The sequence below is a fragment of the Notolepis coatsorum genome (genome assembly GCF_963971535.1).
Source record: "Notolepis coatsorum genome assembly, chromosome: 18".
NCBI classification, from domain to species: domain Eukaryota; kingdom Metazoa; phylum Chordata; class Actinopteri; order Aulopiformes; family Paralepididae; genus Notolepis; species Notolepis coatsorum.
Window position 1 is genome coordinate 101,206,891 of NC_140182.1, and position 23,208 is coordinate 101,230,098.

At 45.9% G+C, this 23,208-nt stretch overlaps 1 protein-coding gene across 1 annotated transcript in view; it reads left to right on the plus strand.

The window, feature by feature from the left end:
* insc (INSC spindle orientation adaptor protein) overlaps nt 1-23,208 on the plus strand; it is a 151,492-nt gene that overhangs the window by 121,337 nt on the left and 6,947 nt on the right. The window contains exons 7-9 of the mRNA XM_084335305.1: nt 18,150-18,321; nt 18,765-18,943; nt 22,202-22,268. Coding sequence (XP_084191431.1) covers nt 18,150-18,321; nt 18,765-18,943; nt 22,202-22,268 — 418 coding nt within the window. The remainder of the gene's footprint in view (nt 1-18,149; nt 18,322-18,764; nt 18,944-22,201; nt 22,269-23,208) is intronic.

Genomic DNA, 23,208 nt, shown 5'->3' on the forward strand with positions numbered 1-23,208 from the left:
GATTGGCTTGGCACACTTTTTTTTGTAAGCACAGAAAGATGGCAACTGATAGATTAGTGTGTGTGTGTGTGTGTGTGTGTGTGTGTGTGTGTGTGTGTGTGTGTGTGTGTGTGTGTGTGTGTGTGTGTGTGTGTGTGTGTGTGTGTGTGTGTGTGTGTGTGTGTGTGTGTGTGTGTGTGTGTGTGTGTGTGTGTGTGTGTGTGTGTGTGTGTGTGTGTGAAAGAGAGAGCACATGAGTGAGTAAGAAAGAAAGAAAGAAAGAAAGAGAGAGAGAAAAAGAGAGGGAGAGAGAGAGAGAGAGGAGAGAGAGAGAGAGAGAGAGTGAGAGAGAGAGAGAGAGAGAGAGTGAGAGAGAGAGAGAGAGAAAGAGAGGGAGAGAGAGAGAGGAGAGAGAGAGAGAGAGAGAGAGAGAGAGAGAGAGAAAGAGAGAGAGAGAAAACATTTAAAAAAATCTTGTTTTCTGCGTTCATCGCTCTATCGAGAATTGAAAGTTGAATAATGATGCCACAGTAGTGTCTGTGTTCGCGTAAAAAGGAGCAGCTGGGACGAGACGGGAGCCAGCCGAGCGTGAAAACCGGAACGACGGACCGAACCCAGATTAGCGACTGTGTCCCGGGAGAGGCCGCCGGGGAAGTCTATGTGCCGTGAACTGCTCCAGCGGCGACCGCTGAGGCTTGAGAAGCACACCTGTCACTGTTGAGCGGTGACGGAGAGAAGGGGGGCCCCGGCGTGCACCTACGCTGCTCGTCGCTGGATAGACTCTGTGTTTCAATCTCTATTGGACCGTTATATCACCAACGCGCTGTGGTGAAAAGAGCAGTACTAACCAGTAGCAAAGCGGCTCGGTGGTGCATCTACTTTAAAACATGTAAAAATTTGGTACTTTTTCTTCATCTTTAGATTTTTTATTATTTAGTACTTATTTGAATACATTTACCAATGCTCAGGATTTGATGTAATTATCCCCTGTGTTGTATACTGAGGCGTGGACACCCATAGAGGGTCCTACTAATCACCCCAAAGTACCAGAAAATACCCCAAAATACCCCAAAGTATACCCTAAAATACCAGAAAATACCCCAAAATACCCCAAAGTATACCTCAAAATACCCCAAAGTACCAGAAAATACCCCAAAATACCCCAAAGTATACCCCAAAATACCAGAAAATACCCCAAAATACCCCAAAATACCCCAAAGTACCCCAAAATACCCCAAAGTACCAGAAAATACCAGACAATACCCCAAAATACCCCAAAATACCCTAAACTACCCCAAAGTATACCCCAAAGTACCAGAAAATACCGGAAAATACCCCAGAATACCCCAAAATACCCTAAAATACCCCAAAGTATACCCCAAAGTACCAGAAAATACCAGAAAATACCCCAAAATAGCCCAAAATACCATAAAATACCCCAAAGTATACCCCAAAGTACCAGAAAATACCAGAAAATACCCCAAAATACCCCAAAGTACCCCAAAATACCCCAAAGTATACCACAAAGTACCAGAAAATACCCCAAAATACCCCAAAGTACCCCAAAATACCCCAAAGTATACCCCAAAGTACCAGAAAATACCAGAAAATACCCCAAAATAACCCAAAATACCCCAAAATACCATAAAATACCCCAAAGTATACCCCAAAGTACCAGAAAATACCAGAAAATACCAGAAAATACCCCAAAATACCCTAAAATACCCCAAATTATACCCCAAAGTACCAGAAAATACCAGAAAATACCCCAAAATAACCCAAAATACCCTAAAATACCCCAAAGTATACCCCAAAGTATACCCCAAAGTACCAGAAAATACCCCAAAATACCCCAAAGTACCCCAAAATACCACAAAGTATACCCCAAAGTACCAGAAAATACCCCTAAATACGCCAAAATACCCCAAAATACCACAAAGTATACCCCAAAGTACCAAAAAATACCAGAAAATACCCCGAAATACGCCAAAATACCCCAAAGTACCCCAAATAGTGTGTAATAGTGTAATAGTAGTAATAGTGTGTAATAGTGTAATAGTGTGTAATAGTGTAATAGTGTAATAGTGTGATAGTGTGTAATAGTGTAATAGTGTGTAATAGTGTAATAGTGTGTAAAAGTGTAATAGTGTAATAGTGTGTAAAAGTGTAATAGTGTAATAGTGTGTAATAGTGTAATAGTGTGTAATAGTGTAATAGTGTAATAGTGTGTAATAGTGTCATAGTGTGTAATAGTGTAATAGTGTGTAATAGTGTGTAATAGTGTAATTGTGTAATAGTGTAATAGTGTAATAGTGTAATAGTGTAATAGTGTAATTTTGTGTAATAGTGTGTAATAGTGTAATAGTGTAATAGACACTATTACACTATTACACTATTACACACTATTACACTATTACACTATTACACACTATTACACTATTACACTATTACACTATTACACACTAGCACACTATTACACTATTACACTATTACACTAGCACACTATTACACACTATTACACACTATTACACACTATTACACTATTACACTATTACACTATTACACTATTACACACTAGCACACTATTACACTATTACACTATTACACTAGCACACTATTACACACTATTACACACTATTACACACTATTACACTATTACACTAGCACACTATTACACTATTACACACTAATACACTATTACACACTATTACACTATTACACACTATTACACTATTACACTATTACACATTATTACACTATTACAGTATTACAGTATTACACTATTACACACTATTACACTATTACACACTATTACACTATTACACTTTTATTTTAGGTATTTTGTGGTACTTAGTGGTATATTTCCAGGCACTTTGTGGTATTTTGGGATATGTTGGGGTACTTTGGGGTATTTTGGGGTATTTTAGGGTACTTTGGGGTATTTGGGGGTATTTTCTGGTACTTTGGGGTATTTTGGGGTATACTTTGGGGTATTTTGATGTACTTTGGGGTATTTTGGGGTATTTTGGGGTATTTTGGGGTATTTTCTGGTATTTTCTGGTACTTTGGGGTATTTTAGGGTATTCTGGGGTATTTTGGGGTATTTTCTGGTATTTTCTGGTACTTTGGGGTATACTTTGGGGTATTTTAGGGTATTTTGGAGTATTTTGGGGTATTTTATGGTACTTTGGGGTATACTTTGGGGTATTTTGGGGGTACTTTGGGGAATTTTGGGGTATTTTCTGGTATTTTCTGGTACTTTGGGTATACTTTGGGGTATTTTATGGTATATTGGGGTATTTTGGGGGTATTTTCTGGTATTTTCTGGTACTTTGGGGTATACTTTGGGGTATTTTGGGGTACTTTGGGGTATTTTGGGGTATTTTGGGCTATTTTCTGGTACTTTGGGGTATTTTGGGGTATTTTCTGGTATTTTGGGGTATACTTTGGGGTATTTTGGGGTATTTTCTGGTACTTTGGGGTGATTAGTAGGACCCCATGTAGAAGCCTAAATCAGACTGTGTATGTGTTTGTATGTGTATGTGTGTGTGTTTGTATGTGTGTGTGTGTGTGTGTGTGTGTAGAGGGGGGGGGGGGGGGGTGTTGAGCAGTGCAGAGAGTCGACATGTCACCTAGGTGTCAAGTGGGTTCCTCCCATCACAGCTCTCACTCTCAACAGTAAATTCCAGCATCCTGCAGCCACTAGTCTACACCCACTCTAACCCCACGTCCACTAGTCTACACCCACTCTAACCCCACGTCCTCTAGTCTACACCCACTCTAACCCCACGTCCTCTAGTCTACACCCACTCTAACCCCACGTCCTCTAGTCTACACCCACTCTAACCCCACGTCCTCTAGTCTACACCCACTCTAACCCCACCGTCCTCTAGTCTACACCCACTCTAACCCCACGTCCTCTACACCCACTCTAACCCCACGTCCTCTAGTCTACACCCACTCTAACCCCACGTCCTCTAGTCTACACCCACTCTAACCCACCGTCCTCTAGTCTACACCCACTCTAACCCCACGTCCTCTAGTCTACACCCACTCTAACCCCACGTCCTCTAGTCTACACCCACTCTAACCCCACCGTCCTCTAGTCTACACCAACCCACGTCCTCTAGGTCTACACCCACTCTAACCCCACCGTCCTCTAGTCTACACCCACTCTAACCCACGTCCTCTAGTCTACACCCACTCTAACCCACCGTCCTCTAGTCTACACCCACTCTAACCCACCGTCCTCTAGTCTACACCCACTCTAACCCCACGTCCTCTAGTCTACACCCACTCTAACCCACGTCCTCTAGTCTACACCCACTCTAACCCCACCGTCCTCTAGTCTACACCCACTCTAACCCCACGTCCTCTAGTCTACACCCACTCTAACCCCACGTCCTCTAGTCTACACCCACTCTAACCCCACGTCCTCTAGTCTACACCCACTCTAACCCCACGTCCTCTAGTCTACACCCACTCTAACCCACGTCCTCTAGTCTACACCACTCTAACCCCACGTCCTCTAGTCTACACCCACTCTAACCCCACGTCCTCTAGTCTACACCCACTCTAACCCCACGTCCTCTAGTCTACACCCCACTCTAACCCCACCGTCCTCTAGTCTACACCCACTCTAACCCCACGTCCTCTAGTCTACACCCACTCTAACCCCACGTCCTCTACTCTACACCCACTCTAACCCCACGTCCTCTAGTCTACACCCACTCTAACCCCACGTCCTCTACTCTACACCCACTCTAACCCCCGTCCTCTAGTCTACACCCACTCTAACCCACCGTCCTCTAGTCCTACACCCACTCTAACCCCACGTCCCTCTACACCCCTCTAACCCACGTCCTCTACACCCACTCTAACCCACCGTCCTCTATCTACACCCACTCTAACCCCACGTCTCTAGTCTACACCCACTCTAACCCCACGTCCTCTAGTCTACACCCACTCTAACCCACCGTCCTCTAGTCTACACCCACTCTAACCCCACGTCCTCTAGACTACACCCACTCTAACCCCACGTCCTCTAGTCTACACCCACTCTAACCCACCGTCCTCTAGTCTACACCCACTCTAACCCACGTCCTCTAGTCTACACCCACTCTAACCCCACGTCCTCTAGTCTACACCCACTCTAACCCCACGTCCTCTAGTCTACACCCACTCTAACCCCACGTCCTCTAGTCTACACCCACTCTAACCCCACGTCCTCTAGTCTACACCCACTCTAACCCACCGTCCTCTAGTCTACACCCACTCTAACCCACCGTCCTCTAGTCTACACCCACTCTAACCCCACGTCCTCTAGTCTACACCCACTCTAACCCCACCGTCCTCTAGTCTACACCCACTCTAACCCCACGTCCTCTAGTCTACACCCACTCTAACCCCACGTCCTCTAGTCTACACCCACTCTAACCCCACGTCCTCTAGTCTACACCCACTCTAACCCCACGTCCTCTAGTCTACACCCACTCTAACCCACCGTCCTCTAGTCTACACCCACTCTAACCCCACGTCCTCTAGTCTACACCCACTCTAACCCACCGTCCTCTAGTCTACACCCACTCTAACCCCACGTCCTCTAGTCTACACCCACTCTAACCCCACGTCCTCTAGTCTACACCCACTCTAACCCCACGTCCTCTAGTCTACACCCACTCTAACCCACCGTCCTCTAGTCTACACCCACTCTAACCCACCGTCCTCTAGTCTACACCCACTCTAACCCCACCGTCCTCTAGTCTACACCCACTCTAACCCACCGTCCTCTAGTCTACACCCACTCTAACCCCACCGTCCTCTAGTCTACACCCACTCTAACCCACCGTCCTCTAGTCTACACCCACTCTAACCCCACGTCCTCTAGTCTACACCCACTCTAACCCCCACGTCTCTAGTCTACACCCACTCTAACCCCACCGTCCTCTAGTCTACACCCACTCTAACCCCACGTCCTCTAGTCTACACCCACTCTAACCCACCGTCCTCTAGTCTACACCCACTCTAACCCCACGTCCTCTAGTCTACACCCACTCTAACCCCACGTCCTCTAGTCTACACCCACTCTAACCCCACGTCCTCTAGTCTACACCCACTCTAACCCCACCGTCCTCTAGTCTACACCCACTCTAACCCCACGTCCTCTAGTCTACACCCACTCTAACCCCACGTCCTCTAGTCTACACCCACTCTAACCCACACCTCACTATACACCCACTCTAACCCCCACGTCCTCTACACCCACTCTAACCCCACGTCCTCTAGTCTACACCCACTCTAACCCCACGTCCTCTACACCCACTCTAACCCCACGTCCTCTAGTCTACACCCACTCTAACCCCACGTCCTCTAGTCTACACCCACTCTAACCCCACGTCCTCTACAACCCACTCTAACCCCACGTCCTCTAGTCTACACCCACTCTAACCCCACGTCCTCTAGTCTACACCCACTCTAACCCCACGTCCTCTAGTCTACACCCACTCTAACCCCACGTCCTCTAGTCTACACCCACTCTAACCCCACGTCCTCTAGTCTACACCCACTCTAACCCCACCGTCCTCTAGTCTACACCCACTCTAACCCCACGTCCTCTAGTCTACACCCACTCTAACCCCACCGTCCTCTAGTCTACACCCACTCTAACCCCACGTCCTCTAGTCTACACCCACTCTAACCCACCGTCCTCTAGTCTACACCCACTCTAACCCCACGTCCTCTAGTCTACACCCACTCTAACCCCACGTCCTCTAGTCTACACCCACTCTAACCCCACGTCCTCTAGTCTACACCCACTCTAACCCCACCGTCCTCTAGTCTACACCCACTCTAACCCCACGTCCTCTAGTCTACACCCACTCTAACCCCACGTCCTCTAGTCTACACCCACTCTAACCCCACGTCCTCTAGTCTACACCCACTCTAACCCCACGTCCTCTAGTCTACACCCACTCTAACCCCACCGTCCTCTAGTCTACACCCACTCTAACCCACCGTCCTCTAGTCTACACCCACTCTAACCCCACGTCCTCTAGTCTACACCCACTCTAACCCCACGTCCTCTAGTCTACACCCACTCTAACCCACCGTCCTCTAGTCTACACCCACTCTAACCCCACGTCCTCTAGTCTACACCCACTCTAACCCACGTCCTCTAGTCTACACCCACTCTAACCCCACGTCCTCTAGTCTACACCCACTCTAACCCCACGTCCTCTAGTCTACACCCACTCTAACCCCACGTCCTCTAGTCTACACCCACTCTAACCCCACGTCCTCTAGTCTACACCCACTCTAACCCCACGTCCTCTAGTCTACACCCACTCTAACCCCACGTCCTCTAGTCTACACCCACTCTAACCCCACGTCCTCTAGTCTACACCCACTCTAACCCCACGTCCTCTACACCCACTCTAACCCCACGTCCTCTAGTCTACACCCACTCTAACCCCACGTCCTCTAGTCTACACCCACTCTAACCCCACGTCCTCTAGTCTACACCCACTCTAACCCCACGTCCTCTAGTCTACACCCACTCTAACCCCACGTCCTCTAGTCTACACCCACTCTAACCCCACGTCCTCTAGTCTACACCCACTCTAACCCCACGTCCTCTAGTCTACACCCACTCTAACCCCACGTCCTCTAGTCTACACCCACTCTAACCCCACGTCCTCTAGTCTACACCCACTCTAACCCCACGTCCTCTAGTCTACACCCACTCTAACCCCACGTCCACTAGTCTACACCCACTCTAACCCCACCGTCCTCTAGTCTACACCCACTCTAACCCCACCGTCCACTAGTCTACACCCACTCTAACCCCACCGTCCTCTAGTCTACACCCACTCTAACCCCACGTCCTCTAGTCTACACCCACTCTAACCCCACGTCCTCTAGTCTACACCCACTCTAAACCCACCGTCCTCTAGTCTACACCCACTCTAACCCCACGTCCTCTAGTCTACACCCACTCTAACCCACCGTCCTCTAGTCTACACCCACTCTAACCCCACGTCCTCTAGTCTACACCCACTCTAACCCCACCGTCCTCTAGTCTACACCCACTCTAACCCACCGTCCTCTAGTCTACACCCACTCTAACCCCACGTCCTCTAGTCTACACCCACTCTAACCCCACGTCCTCTACACCCACTCTAACCCCACGTCCTCTAGTCTACACCCACTCTAACCCACCGTCCTCTAGTCTACACCCACTCTAACCCACCGTCCTCTAGTCTACACCCACTCTAACCCCACGTCCTCTAGTCTACACCCACTCTAACCCCACGTCCTCTAGTCTACACCCACTCTAACCCACCGTCCTCTACACCCACTCTAACCCCACGTCCTCTAGTCTACACCCACTCTAACCCACGTCCTCTAGTCTACACCCACTCTAACCCCACGTCCTCTAGTCTACACCCACTCTAACCCACCGTCCTCTAGTCTACACCCACTCTAACCCACCGTCCTCTAGTCTACACCCACTCTAACCCCACGTCCTCTAGTCTACACCCACTCTAACCCACCGTCCTCTAGTCTACACCCACTCTAACCCCACGTCCTCTAGTCTACACCCACTCTAACCCCACCGTCCTCTAGTCTACACCCACTCTAACCCCACGTCCTCTAGTCTACACCCACTCTAACCCCACGTCCTCTAGTCTACACCCACTCTAACCCACCGTCCTCTAGTCTACACCCACTCTAACCCCACCGTCCTCTAGTCTACACCCACTCTAACCCCACGTCCTCTAGTCTACACCCACTCTAACCCCACGTCCTCTAGTCTACACCCACTCTAACCCCACGTCCTCTAGTCTACACCCACTCTAACCCCACGTCCTCTAGTCTACACCCACTCTAACCCCACCGTCCTCTAGTCTACACCCACTCTAACCCCACGTCCTCTAGTCTACACCCACTCTAACCCCACGTCCACTAGTCTACACCCACTCTAACCCCACGTCCTCTAGTCTACACCCACTCTAACCCCACGTCCTCTAGTCTACACCCACTCTAACCCCACGTCCTCTAGTCTACACCCACTCTAACCCACCGTCCTCTAGTCTACACCCACTCTAACCCCACCGTCCTCTAGTCTACACCCACTCTAACCCCACGTCCTCTAGTCTACACCCACTCTAACCCCACGTCCTCTAGTCTACACCCACTCTAACCCCACGTCCTCTAGTCTACACCCACTCTAACCCACCGTCCTCTAGTCTACACCCACTCTAACCCACCGTCCTCTAGTCTACACCCACTCTAACCCACCGTCCTCTAGTCTACACCCACTCTAACCCACGTCCTCTACACCCACTCTAACCCCACCGTCCACTAGTCTACACCCACTCTAACCCCACCGTCCTCTAGTCTACACCCACTCTAACCCCACGTCCTCTAGTCTACACCCACTCTAACCCCACGTCCTCTAGTCTACACCCACTCTAACCCCACGTCCTCTAGTCTACACCCACTCTAACCCCACCGTCCTCTAGTCTACACCCACTCTAACCCCACGTCCTCTAGTCTACACCCACTCTAACCCCACGTCCTCTAGTCTACACCCACTCTAACCCCACGTCCTCTAGTCTACACCCACTCTAACCCCACGTCCTCTAGTCTACACCCACTCTAACCCCACGTCCTCTAGTCTACACCCACTCTAACCCCACGTCCTCTACTCTACACCCACTCTAACCCCACGTCCACTAGTCTACACCCACTCTAACCCCACGTCCTCTAGTCTACACCCACTCTAACCCCACGTCCTCTACTCTACACCCACTCTAACCCCACGTCCTCTAGTCTACACCCACTCTAACCCACGTCCTCTAGTCTACACCCACTCTAACCCACCGTCCTCTAGTCTACACCCACTCTAACCCCACGTCCTCTAGTCTACACCCACTCTAACCCCACGTCCTCTAGTCTACACCCACTCTAACCCACCGTCCTCTAGTCTACACCCACTCTAACCCCACGTCCTCTAGTCTACACCCACTCTAACCCCACCGTCCTCTACACCCACTCTAACCCCACCGTCCTCTAGTCTACACCCACTCTAACCCACGTCCTCTACACCCACTCTAACCCCACGTCCTCTACACCCACTCTAACCCCACGTCCTCTAGTCTACACCCACTCTAACCCCACGTCCTCTAGTCTACACCCACTCTAACCCACCGTCCTCTAGTCTACACCCACTCTAACCCCACGTCCTCTAGTCTACACCCACTCTAACCCACCGTCCTCTAGTCTACACCCACTCTAACCCCACGTCCTCTAGTCTACACCCACTCTAACCCACCGTCCTCTAGTCTACACCCACTCTAACCCCACGTCCTCTAGTCTACACCCACTCTAACCCCACGTCCTCTAGTCTACACCCACTCTAACCCCACGTCCTCTAGTCTACACCCACTCTAACCCCACGTCCTCTAGTCTACACCCACTCTAACCCCACCGTCCTCTACTCTACACCCACTCTAACCCCACGTCCTCTAGTCTACACCCACTCTAACCCCACGTCCTCTAGTCTACACCCACTCTAACCCACGTCCTCTAGTCTACACCCACTCTAACCCACCGTCCTCTAGTCTACACCCACTCTAACCCACCGTCCTCTAGTCTACACCCACTCTAACCCCACGTCCTCTAGTCTACACCCACTCTAACCCACGTCCTCTAGTCTACACCCACTCTAACCCCACCGTCCTCTAGTCTACACCTACTCTAACCCCACCGTCCTCTAGTCTACACCCACTCTAACCCCACCGTCCTCTAGTCTACACCCACTCTAACCCCACGTCCTCTAGTCTACACCCACTCTAACCCCACGTCCTCTAGTCTACACCCACTCTAACCCCACGTCCTCTAGTCTACACCCACTCTAACCCCACGTCCTCTAGTCTACACCCACTCTAACCCCACGTCCTCTAGTCTACACCCACTCTAACCCCACCGTCCTCTAGTCTACACCCACTCTAACCCACCGTCCTCTAGTCTACACCCACTCTAACCCCACGTCCTCTAGTCTACACCCACTCTAACCCCACGTCCTCTAGTCTACACCCACTCTAACCCCACGTCCACTAGTCTACACCCACTCTAACCCACGTCCTCTAGTCTACACCCACTCTAACCCACGTCCTCTAGTCTACACCCACTCTAACCCCACGTCCTCTACACTCACTCTAATCATACCATGTCACTGCTACCATTAACCGGCAACAATACTACTTCAAAATCTGTATGAACAAAAACAGAAACAACATTTCCGGTATGACCAACTTCAACCGACTACCAGTACTTATATTTTACCTAGCAAGCTAGACCTCCCGTTTTCGCGTGTCCGTTTAGCAAGCTGGAATGTTAGCCACCATTTGAGCCGAGGGGTTTTGCATAATACTCTCAACCTGATCATAGAGAAGAAGAAGAAGTCTTTATTTGTCATGCAGATTAGCCTGTTAAAGGGGAACTCCAACATTTTGGGAAATTAGCTTATTTAACATCTTCCCTGGAGTTAGACAAGAAGATACATACATTTTTTGTCTCTGTGCGTGCATTTTAGCTTTGGGAATAGACGCTCCGTTAGCATAGCTTAGCTTCATCACTGGAAGTGGGGGAGGGTTAGAGCCTTACAGTGCCTTACAGTGTATTGCAAGGTCTGACATTGACCAAACTTGATATGCATGACCTTGGTGGGCTCTAGGTCAACTCCTGAAAAGGGGGTCAATGTCAGACTTTGCAATCAAAAGTTAGGGGGCTAATAACCCTTGCCATAATTTCAGTGCGCCCCTAACTTTTGATTGCAAGGTCTGACATTGACCCCCTTTTCAGGAGTTGACCTAGAGCCCACCAAGGTCATGCATATCAAGTTTGGTCAATGTCAGACCTTGCAATACACTGTAAGGCACTGTAAGGCTCTAACCCTCCCCCACTTCCAGTGATGAAGCTAAGCTATGCTAACGGAGCGTCTATTCCCAAAGCTAAAATGCACGCACAGAGACAAAAAAGGTATGTATCTTCTTGTCTAACTCCAGGGAAGATGTTAAATAAGCTAATTTCCCAAAATGTTGGAGTTCCCCTTTAAGCTGTAGGAATATTTGGCCTAAAGGTACATGCCTAAGCAAATGGAAGATTGCTCCACTTCTGCAAGGTCAATTTGCATGTTCTTGGTATCTAGGAACATCTAGGGACCTGGGGGTATGTATTTCCAGTGTCCGAAATATTGTGTCTGTTACTAGGCTTGAGTAAATTGTAATGAAGAAAAGGACGGTGAATAATACCACGTTAAATCTGCGGGGTACGAGAAAATGCTCACTGAGCTCATTCACCACCTTATTGAGATCATGTGTACAAAAAATCTAAGCAAATGAATAAAGGGAAGATGATTAAACAGAAGGATTTGTAGATACAGTAATAGATGATAATCGATTTTAATTATGAATTCATATTTGACCTTGAACTTGACCTTGGCCTTATTATGGCCAAATCATACATCTATGGATAGAAAAAATGTTCCACTTTCCAATGGCAGGGTTGAATCTGGATTTAGTCAGTTCCTTGCGGTTTTACGATAATTAGCATTTTCCGATAAATTCGTATTTCCGATAAATCGTATAAAACATCGGTAAAAATGAAAATATACACGTTGACTACTGTTTTTGATAGGGTTATGGTCTTTACGCTTGGCTACAATTATTATAATTTTTTTTTAAACATTAACCTCTTAACATCCAAGGGCCCACATGTGGACGTTTCGCGATGCCACTTTGCCGACCTCTAGTGGCTCGGGTGTACATTTATTTTAATACATTATATAGATAGAATTAAAGCCCTATTTGTTGCCTGTCGATTGCCCTTTCAGGTAACAAAATCCGTTCAGCGGTTCTCGAGTTACATGCCGATATGTGAAGCGTGCCCCAAAGTACGCAAAAGTACACATTACCACCCCTGACTCCCAGGGCTCTAGCTCCGTCAATCATTTGGCGATCTTGAAGATCTTTGCACAGGGTTGTAGCCAATGAGTGTGGCTTTCCATTGATACCCCATGCTATGATAATTGGGGATCTAATACGGTCTCTATTGATCGATTTATGATAAAGAAAAGCAGGGTCCCCCTATAGGCGGACCTAAGGCTTAACAGGTTAGCACACCAGTGGCGGCTGCTGACCAAATTTTTTGGTGACGCACAAATTATTATATTATATTATATATTAAATTATATTTTTAAAACATCCCCAAGGCTGCAACACCCCCATTCCTTCCAGGTGTCAGGCTCCTCATTCGCTTCCATTCATTTTTGGGACCATGTTTAAATATCATACTTCTGAAGTATAAACAAACTACTGCTGTGACGAGGTGGTTGGGTGGGTATAGGCGGGGTGGGGGAAACTGTACAACTGTACAAGCAAAACTGTACATTGGAATATCGAGGGGAATGTCAATAAGAGCAGCACGGTGAAAACAAGCTGCTGAACTTCAGCCTCTCAGTCAAACATCAGCCACAACACCTGATTACTTCAGGAACTGATTTTATCTGAAGGAGCTTCCCATAACCTTCTGACAAACTTCCTGAGAAACATCCACCTGGCCCCAGACTTCAGGAATAGCTGGTGATGACCAGACAGACACTGATAGAACCCCTTCCTCAGTCTCCTCTAACATGTATTTACCACCTTCCTCTGCACGAGGCCACAGATGGGTTTTATGTAACACTTAAAAGGACAATTACGTTGGTAATTCGAAAGTAAACACGCATTTCAGCCACACACACATCACTGACACACTGGACGCAGCGGTCCAATATATTTTAAATCCACTCACCATTTGATGTACTTCTTTATGAAGAAATAGTGTCCCAGTCCCTTCAGATCACTTGTAAATAAAATCCATCCTTCGATATTTCGTTCAATGTTGTAAATGCAAAAATGCAAACACAGTCTTTTGTGAAATGTTCCATTTTCGGGACTGTAGAAACTGTGGTCACCCAAGCGATTCAAGTCAACACAAAAGCATTGCCAACTCGACCGATCTCATCTTCCATTGAATATTCCGACTCGAGACACTAATACCATTCCCATGGAAAGTGTAAACAATAGCCATGACTTACAGAGTTCAAGACGGCACGTTCACGTGAACTACACTAGTCTTCAACTGAGATCAAAAAAGATATATATATCTCATCAAACGATGCAGTGCACAATAAGTTGATGAAGTTCAACAATTGTATAAAGATCTTAAAATATGAATTGTTATATTAGGCAAATTAATGTTCTTCTTCACTCCAGTCTATTTCCAGGCAAATTGCACACGTGAGATGATGACAGAAACATATTGACGCCAGTCACGCCCCACAGTCCAGGTGCAGGTCCGCAGGCATTCTCTGATTGGATTTCAAGGCTGTCAACACAATGTGGTACGACATGAACGCCAATCAATCAAGTGCGCTCCGTCTCACTACCTGGCTTTTTTAAACTCAAATAGCCTATTTTGATTGGATAATTATATTCTTAAGCCCAACCCGTGCAACTATTTTAGCAGTAAGTGATTGACAGCTGGCCATTACTGCAGTCAGGTCAGAGAGCTCAGAGCTGTCACTTAAAAAATTTTAAAGAAAAAAAAATCACTGGCATTGTTTTTGTGCAAATTCACTGGCATTGTTCACAGAGGAAAACATTTCTAATAAAAAATTTAATAAAAAATTTAAAGAAAATAATAAAAAACAATAATAAGAATTAAAAAAAAAATATATGTATATGTATATTAATAATAATATATATTTTTTTGTCTGTAAAATACTAGTGAAGTACTGCCTCACTAGTTGTCATGCAATAACCTCCACTGTAGCACACACATGCGAGATGGGCGACACACAGGAACACACACACACATGCATTGGGTCGCCGATGAAATGTCTCTCTGCACTTGACCGAGGCCAAAAATAGTCTACAGCACGAAAGAAAGAAAGAAAGAAAGAAAGAAAGAAAGAAAGAAAGAAAGAAAGAAAGAAAGAAAGAAAGAAAGAAAGAAAGAAAGAAAGAAAGAAAGAAAGAAAGAAAGAAAGAAAGAAAGAAAGAAAGGAATAGAAAAGTTATATGCTCTCTGTTCTAGAATGTCCTTGGAGGAATACAAAAACATGTGTACCTTTCTTTTGTACCTTTCTTTTACATGACTGGCAGAAAGGTTCGGCAGAGATCTGCCGTTGCCCGTTGGCCTGGGAACAAAATGAATGAGATACCTTCTGTATGAAAAGGATGACTTAATTTCAGCACATTTCTGGGAGGAGGGTGTGGTGTGGTTTGGGTGGGAGGATGGGGGTGGAGATTGGATGGTTCTGCGTCAGCGGGTTGCGCTCGCACAGTGCTGCTGACGTCCACTGAGATGGAAATAGGGAATTGCCCCCACGAAGCCCAGCGCACGCTGATGCTCATCAGGAGAGAAGACTGACAGGTGCGGAGATATGACAGTTTACGAACATTTTAAGTTGTTTATGCACAGCCCCAACAATGTACAGTATAACTACTGTATTACTTTCATTACTCAATAGGCTATATTACTAGTTGATAGCACCATTCTAGGCTATTAAAGATTTTGATAGTTTGCTCTGAATTTCAACAGTTGTGTCAGACTCTAGAAGGTGCTGAGGAGTGTCCTATGCTGTAACCTAGGCAACTGGCACGCATGGACTGTGCAACATTGCCACCATGTGGATGAAGTTCTCAACTACCTCTGTTTTGAATTTTCAGATTCAGTACCAAACACAAGCCTGCACTCACTCATGCATGCGCGCACACGCGCACACACACACGCACGCACGCGCACACACACATGCACAAACACAGAGTCAGAGTTGAGATTGAAACGTCCAGACCGCTCCCTCATGGTCTAATTCCAAATTCTGTCTCCCAGCAGTTTCCTTCCTGCTGCTCTAAGAACAGCTTTTATAGGATTACTCCTCCCTTCTCACTTAGATATATTAGCACGCAATTAAAGACACTGGGCCCGGGCTGAAGGCAGTCATGTGTGGAGTCACATAATAGCATAGCACTTTCTGGTCATGCATGCACACACACACACAAGCACGCAGACACACACACACACACGCACGCACGCACACGCACACACACACACACACAGCAACATGTGATCCCCACCGTACCTTAAACCTGATGCACATACATTGGGACGATGCCAGGCTGATCCCAAAGTGAGCCGGAAATATAGGCACCTCAGCACAGTGCCTTAACATCCCTCTGGGGGTGGCCATTAAATTGGAGTGGTGTGGTTTAATCGTGATAGCTTTACGGGCAGGGACACTAAAGTCTCACCCGGGACGACCCCCCGGACACTTTACTATCTGTCTGGCCGGATAAAAATAGATCAGCTCCCAGCGATTATGCTATGGATCTACTGCCAGCCCCCCCCCCCCCCACGATGGTGCTGAGGGGGGGATTGAGGCATTTTACTTTTATGGCCAAAGCCTGCAGAGAGATCTTTTAGACATCGGAGTTGCTTTGGAACCTCACTGAGGCGGTATATGTTTAGTGATGTATTGTGTTTGACAGTGTGACCATATTATAGCGTAACTCGTCTTCTTTTATCCTCTTTTTCTCCGCCTGATTTTCGATGATTTTCTCCCCATCCCAATTTAGTCATTATGCCAATTCCCCCTCCTCCCCTACCTGGTCATTGTGCGCATGTTCTCCGTACTGGTCGGTACAAGGGAACCCTGAAGTCTACCACATGCTTCCTCCGACACATGTGGAGACAGCCTGGCTCTCTTCTCACCTGGCAGCGAGGACTCTCATTGGTGAAGTGTAACGCGTGGGAGGTCACGCTGCCTTCACCACTTCCTACCTTTCGCTGAGCAGGCGCCCTGACCTGACCTGTAGGCGTCGCTGTCCACACCGCCAGATTCCCACCCTCGACTTCCCTCCCGCTAACTCAGCCAAACGAGTTAGTATGACGATCGGCCCAGGCCACAGGCAATGCTGACTCCGGGAGTCGAGACCGCAGCCTCTTGCATTGGTGACGACGAGCGCAATCTCCGCTACGCCACCCGACCGCCCTATTGGTCTATTGTATGAAGAATACTTAAAGGGGAATACCACCCATTTTAACAACAAACATTGGTATTCCTGTGGCCTGCGGACAGTTCAGTCAGTTTGCCACTCTCTCCTAAAGACAAGTCATTAGAGAGAGAGAGCCCTAGCATTTGTGATATCACCTGTTGGCTGCTCCCTCAACAATGAACAGAACACAGACTTTGTGGAGTCATAATTTTTTTTGTTTTATAATTGTCACATTCATTATCTAGGTGACATAATACATTTGAGGGTTTTCTTTTATTTATGGCTACTGTATGATGCATGTTCACAGATATTGTCTGGACTGCCCTGGAGCACACTAATACCATATTTGAATTATTTAAATGACATAGATTATTTTATATTTAAAGGGGCGCTTCACCAAAATAATTATGCATATTAATCTCACACATAACTGTCATATCTATCCATTTAGTTATTGAGTTATTATTGATGAGTAAGAACTTCCAGTGATGGTCATCGGAGGACACTGAATCCTTGTGTCGTGTTACTTACAGCTCAATGAAATGATGGAGATGAAAACACAGCCATGCCTATTGCTACTAGGAATGTCTGACCACACTAACGTATCACATATCATGCCAGTTAGGGTACCTTGTGTATACTGCACCTATGTATACTGTTTACTTTACTCATAGTGTATATTCAGATTCTAATTATTTATTGCACATATTTATTGTAATATACAGTATAACTAATAGGGCATACAGGCCCTCATCTGCACCTTTGATTATACTGTTTATTTCTTCTCATATTTTTATATTCAGATAAAATTGTATTCTACTATTACCCTGCCCATACCTGTACCTCCCCTCCCCCATGCTGCTATGACCCTGCCCATACCTGTACCTCCCCTCCCCCATGCTGCTATGACGCCCACATTTCCCCCACGGGGATCAACAAAGGAATATCTTATCTATTGTGGTGAAGTGCCCCTTTATAACACTGATGGCTAGTCATACAACAACAACAGGCTTCGGGTATGTCGTTGGCGCGTGATGATGTGTATATGTTTCTTCTTGACGGCAGGTGGACGGGATCCTGTGCCTGGCGGACATTCTGACAGACGAGAACAGCGCCGAGGCGGCTCGGGCCGAGGCAGCGGCCGTGGTGGCCCAGATCACCTCTCCTCACCACACGTCCACCCAGCACCTGGCCAGCTTCCTGGAGAGCATGCACGACATCGTCACCGCACTCATCAGTGAGTGGCTTCTTTACAATGGAACACAGTAGGCATGATTGGGTTTTCGTTAGCCAAGGATCACCTCTCCTACTATAGTAACTGGATCGGCAGACCAGACTGTTTACCAGAATACAACACAATGAGCATATTGTAGGCTGCGAGGTGTTTTGAATATAATTCATTGAACAAGATACCTTCATGCAAGGTTTGGCACTCTGTATTGACTTAGGTGTGATCATACATTTTAGAGTGACCGTATGTTGACTACTAGATTATGTATGTGCAGGTGTTCAATAATTTCGAGTGTGAATGTGATCGACCAACACAGTAACCTCTTCTCCCTTGAACTATGAATGTACATCACTTACCATTCCACTCACCACCAATAGATGATTAGGTTTAAAATAGACAGACTTATTGTTCTTGGTGTCAAGGATTCAGTTGTGTTGCTGCCCCCACAGAGCTGTGTGAGACCGCCTCCTGTGGTGAGGTGTTCCTCCTGGCTTCTGCTGCCCTGGCCAACATCACGTTCTTCGACAGCATGGCCTGTGAGATCCTCCTGCAGCTCAACGCCATACACATCCTCCTGGAAGCCTGCAGAGACCGCCAGAGAGTGGACACCCCATACTCCAAAGACCAGGTACAAAAAAACAGCACACACACACACACTGAACACAGGATGTTGACTAAAACACGCCTGGATTACTGACATCATCGTATATATAGGACGGTACGGTGGCACAGTGATTAGCACTGTTGTCTCACAGCATGAAGGTCCTGGGTTCAAACCCCAGCTGAGGCCTGTCTGTGTGGAGTTTGCATGTTCTCCCCGTGTATGTGTGGGTTTCCTCCGGGTACTCCGGTTTCATTCCATACCATAAAGACATGCATGATAGGTTTCCTGCCGTTGCCCTTGACCAAGGTTCTGGCATTACAACTGGAGTTAGTCCCCGGGCACCGCAATGTGTGGCTGCTCACTGCTCCTAAATAGTTAGGACACATTTCTCCAAGGGGATTAATAAAGGTTCAACTTAACTTAACTTGTTTTATATTTGTCTGTATATTATTGCATAATTTCATTTGGATTACGTGCTCATGCAATCATGATTTGAATCGAAAGGGGACCTATAGTGTCCTGTTCATATAGTGGCACGGTGGTGTAGTGGTTAACACTGTCGCCTCACAGCTAGAAGGTCCAGGGTTCGATTCCCGCTTGGGGACCAGGTTGCTGCGTTGCCAGGTACCCAGGTCTTTCTGTGTGGAGTTTGCATGTTCTCCCCGTGCTCGCAAGGGTTTCCTCTCCAGAAAAAGAGATAAGCCCAATGGCAAAACATGCAGAACAGATCCCAATTCTGTCGCGTCCCTGACGAAGACGGACAGGGACAGGAGCACTTGGATTGGTCCCACGCCGCAGGCCATGTCTGCTCCCGGCTGCCCTTGGGCGGAAGGACCGACGGGACGGGATGGGTCAAACGCAGAGAGGAAAATCGGCAACCCAAAAATTGCGTGTGTGTGTATCTGTGTGTTCCGCCCATCGCATGTGTGTCACTGCATGACGACACAATAAAATACTTCTTCTTCAAAGTCCAGTTTAATCTTAACCTCAGGCGCCCCCAAAATTGGCCATTTTAGTTTTTTGAGGACTGCATACTTCTTTTGCAAACCAAAACACTATACTATACTATACTATACTATACTATACTATACTATACTATACTATACTATACTATACTATATAGGGGTGTAACAATGCGACCTCACAACGATTCGATTCGATTACGATTATTCAGGCAACGATTCAATGCATCATGAAATCTCTTCATTTGACCTCGATTCGATTAATTTTAGAAAAATGTTCTATCAGTTAATTCCCCAAAAAAGATTTAATACACAAATGTGGCTGGGGGAACTGATTCACTCAGCATGAATGGACTATAGGTCAATAAAAACAATACTAAAAAAAAATTATACATAAAAAAGAAAATAATAATAATAATATTTTTTTTATTTCGATTATAATCAATTCTAACATATTCAAATCGATGCATCGATTCTAACACATTAGAATCGATGCATTTCGATTAATCGATGAATCGTTACATCCCTAACTATACTATACTATACACTATACTTTACACATGCATGAGCCTGGTCTCTTTTGAAAGATGACATTCTGAAGTTTCTGATGCAATAAAGAAAATTCATTTTTAGTGCTAATGAAATAGAGTAGGTCTGAACTTTAGTTGTAGAAAAACTTGTTACTCACGTTTTTCTGTAGTAGTTAGTAGTCCAGAAGTATTATTTCCCCAGAAATAGGTATGGCTGAAACGACACACTGGGTCCATAGCCTGAAGTCTTGTGTAGTACAGTACATGTCCAAATGGCATGAAAATCCGTTCAGGAATGAGTGATTAGGAGCGATTTTGGTAAACTGTGTAGCGTTCCTGGATTCATTTTCCTCATAGACTTCAATTCATTCGGCGGTTTTTCTCTTCCTGTTTTCACTCGTGACTTTTCAGTTTTCACCTAGATCCCTGATTCGTACATGCAGCTGGGGTATCATTGGAAAGCCAGATAATAATTTTCAAGATCGCCAAATGATTGATGGAGCTAGAGCCCCGGGAGTCGGTGTTGTATTTGTACAACACTGTGTACTTCGGCGCACGCCTCACATATCGGCATGTAACTCGAGAACCGCTGAACGGATTTTGTCACCTGAAACGGCTCCCGAGCCGCTAGAGGTCGCCAAAGTGCAGGTGGGAAAATCGTCCTCAAGAGGCCCCACATGTGGGCCGTTGCATGTTAAGGGGAAGTTAATATTCCAGAGCTAGTTTTATTAAAGACATTCCCAGGCAGGTATGATCGCAGACCCCCCCCCCTAGCTATATTTGTCCTCTGAGGGACACTCTCTTACCCATAATAATCCAGCCATGGACTAAAGCTGCCTGCAAGATGATCACTGGTCAAACAGCTCTGCACTGGCTGGGCCCTTGTTTTTCTAGTGAGAGAGCGGTGGTGCCCGGCTCTGTGGCAGCGCTATACCCACTCAACATTGCCACACATCACTGTGCTCACAGTTCAATTTGTTTCAACAACGACCATGTTGCCGTTGACCTTTCCAAAGCAAAGAGCCTATAACTTTATGTCGTGTAAGCAGAAGCGACTTGGGGAAATTCTTCCTTCTTAGCGTTTTTGGAGTTTAACACCACATTAAAACCTGACCACGGTCTTGGCAGCATTCTGCTGCAGCACCTGTGAGCGAGGAGCAGAGTGCTGCCCCTGTGCAGGCAGCTCACACACCATTCATTCATTTACTACCATAGATCTTAATACTTACCATGTGCAATATGCCTTTCTCAAACTCCTACACTGTATTCTTATTTTGTATAAATATGGATATGTGTCAATCGATAATTGGGAATCTGTGTGGAATGTGTGCATGTGAGTGCAAAAACTCCTTTCTTACCTTTTCTACTATTCTTATTTATATAGCTATTTTGCTATTGCTATTGTTCTTGTGTTGCTACTGTCCTAGTATAATTGTATCTGTATATTTGAAAGCTCCACATTTGGAATACAATGACAATAAAGGAATTATAATCCTAATTATTTCTATATGCATATTTTATATTTATTTTATTCATATCTTGTTCTTAGCTTTTAGTTTCATATTTTATTCTCATATAATTGTAATTTATATGACCCTGCATGTACCTCTCCATCCCCTGTGCTGCTATGACCCCAAAAGGTCCCCAAGGATATTCATAAAGGAGCATCTTATCTTATCCAAATATTAAATGTGTGAAGTTTGTGTGTATGCAAGGTTTAGGCTATTATTATAATTATTATTATTATTATATCATTATAACATTCTCTTTGTCTCTCTGTTGGATACAAGGTGGTGACGATCTTGGCGAACCTCTCAGTCTTGGAGCAGTCTGCCTCTGAAGTCCTCCAAGACAAAGGTATTTCAAATGCTTACGTCTGTCCCTTCTGAAACACACCATGTAATATTATGTACAGTACTTGGGTCCAGCAAGAAAAGTCTAAGCCATTTTTAGGTACACTAATGTTAGTGAATGAAAAGAAAAACCAAACAGAAACTTCTGAAATGCATACTGTAATATCATAGAATCTGTGTGCAGCACATAGCATACAGCACACAAAAGAATCAATGCCATGCCTCTTTAGTCCTCAAGATGGCAGCATCGGGTCATACAAGTGTGAAGTAGTCTGCAGGGACTTGGGCAAAAATGTACTGGTATGAACGTGTGTTTTGGAATAGTGATATCATATCAGTGATATATTTTAGTGTTTAATTTTTCTTTTTGACATCTCACAGACCTATTATACTATTATACAAGGTTCTATCTGATTTAGTTGTCTGTGTTCTATCTGATTTAGTTGTGTCTGTGTTCTATCTGATTTAGTTGTGTCTGTGTTCTATCTGATTTAGTTGTGTCTGTGTTTATCTGATTTAGTTGTGTCTGGTTTATCTGATTTAGTTGTGTCTGGTTTATCTGATTTAGTTGTGTCTGGTTGATCTTATTTAGTTGTGTCTGGTTGATCTGATGTAGTTGTGTCTGGTTTATCTGATTTAGTTGTGTCTGTGTTCTATCTGATTTAGTTGTGTCTGTGTTCTATCTGATTTAGTTGTGTCTGTGTTCTATCTGATTTAGTTGTGTCTGGTTTATCTGATTTAGTTGTGTCTGTGTTCTATCTGATTTAGTTGTGTCTGGTTTATCTGATTTAGTTGTGTCTGGGTTTATCTGATTTAGTTGTGTCTGGGTTTATCTGATTTAGTTGTGTCTGGGTTTATCTGATTTAGTTGTGTCTGGGTTTATCTGATTTAGTTGTGTCTGGTTTATCTGATTTAGTTGTGTCTGGGTTTATCTGATTTAGTTG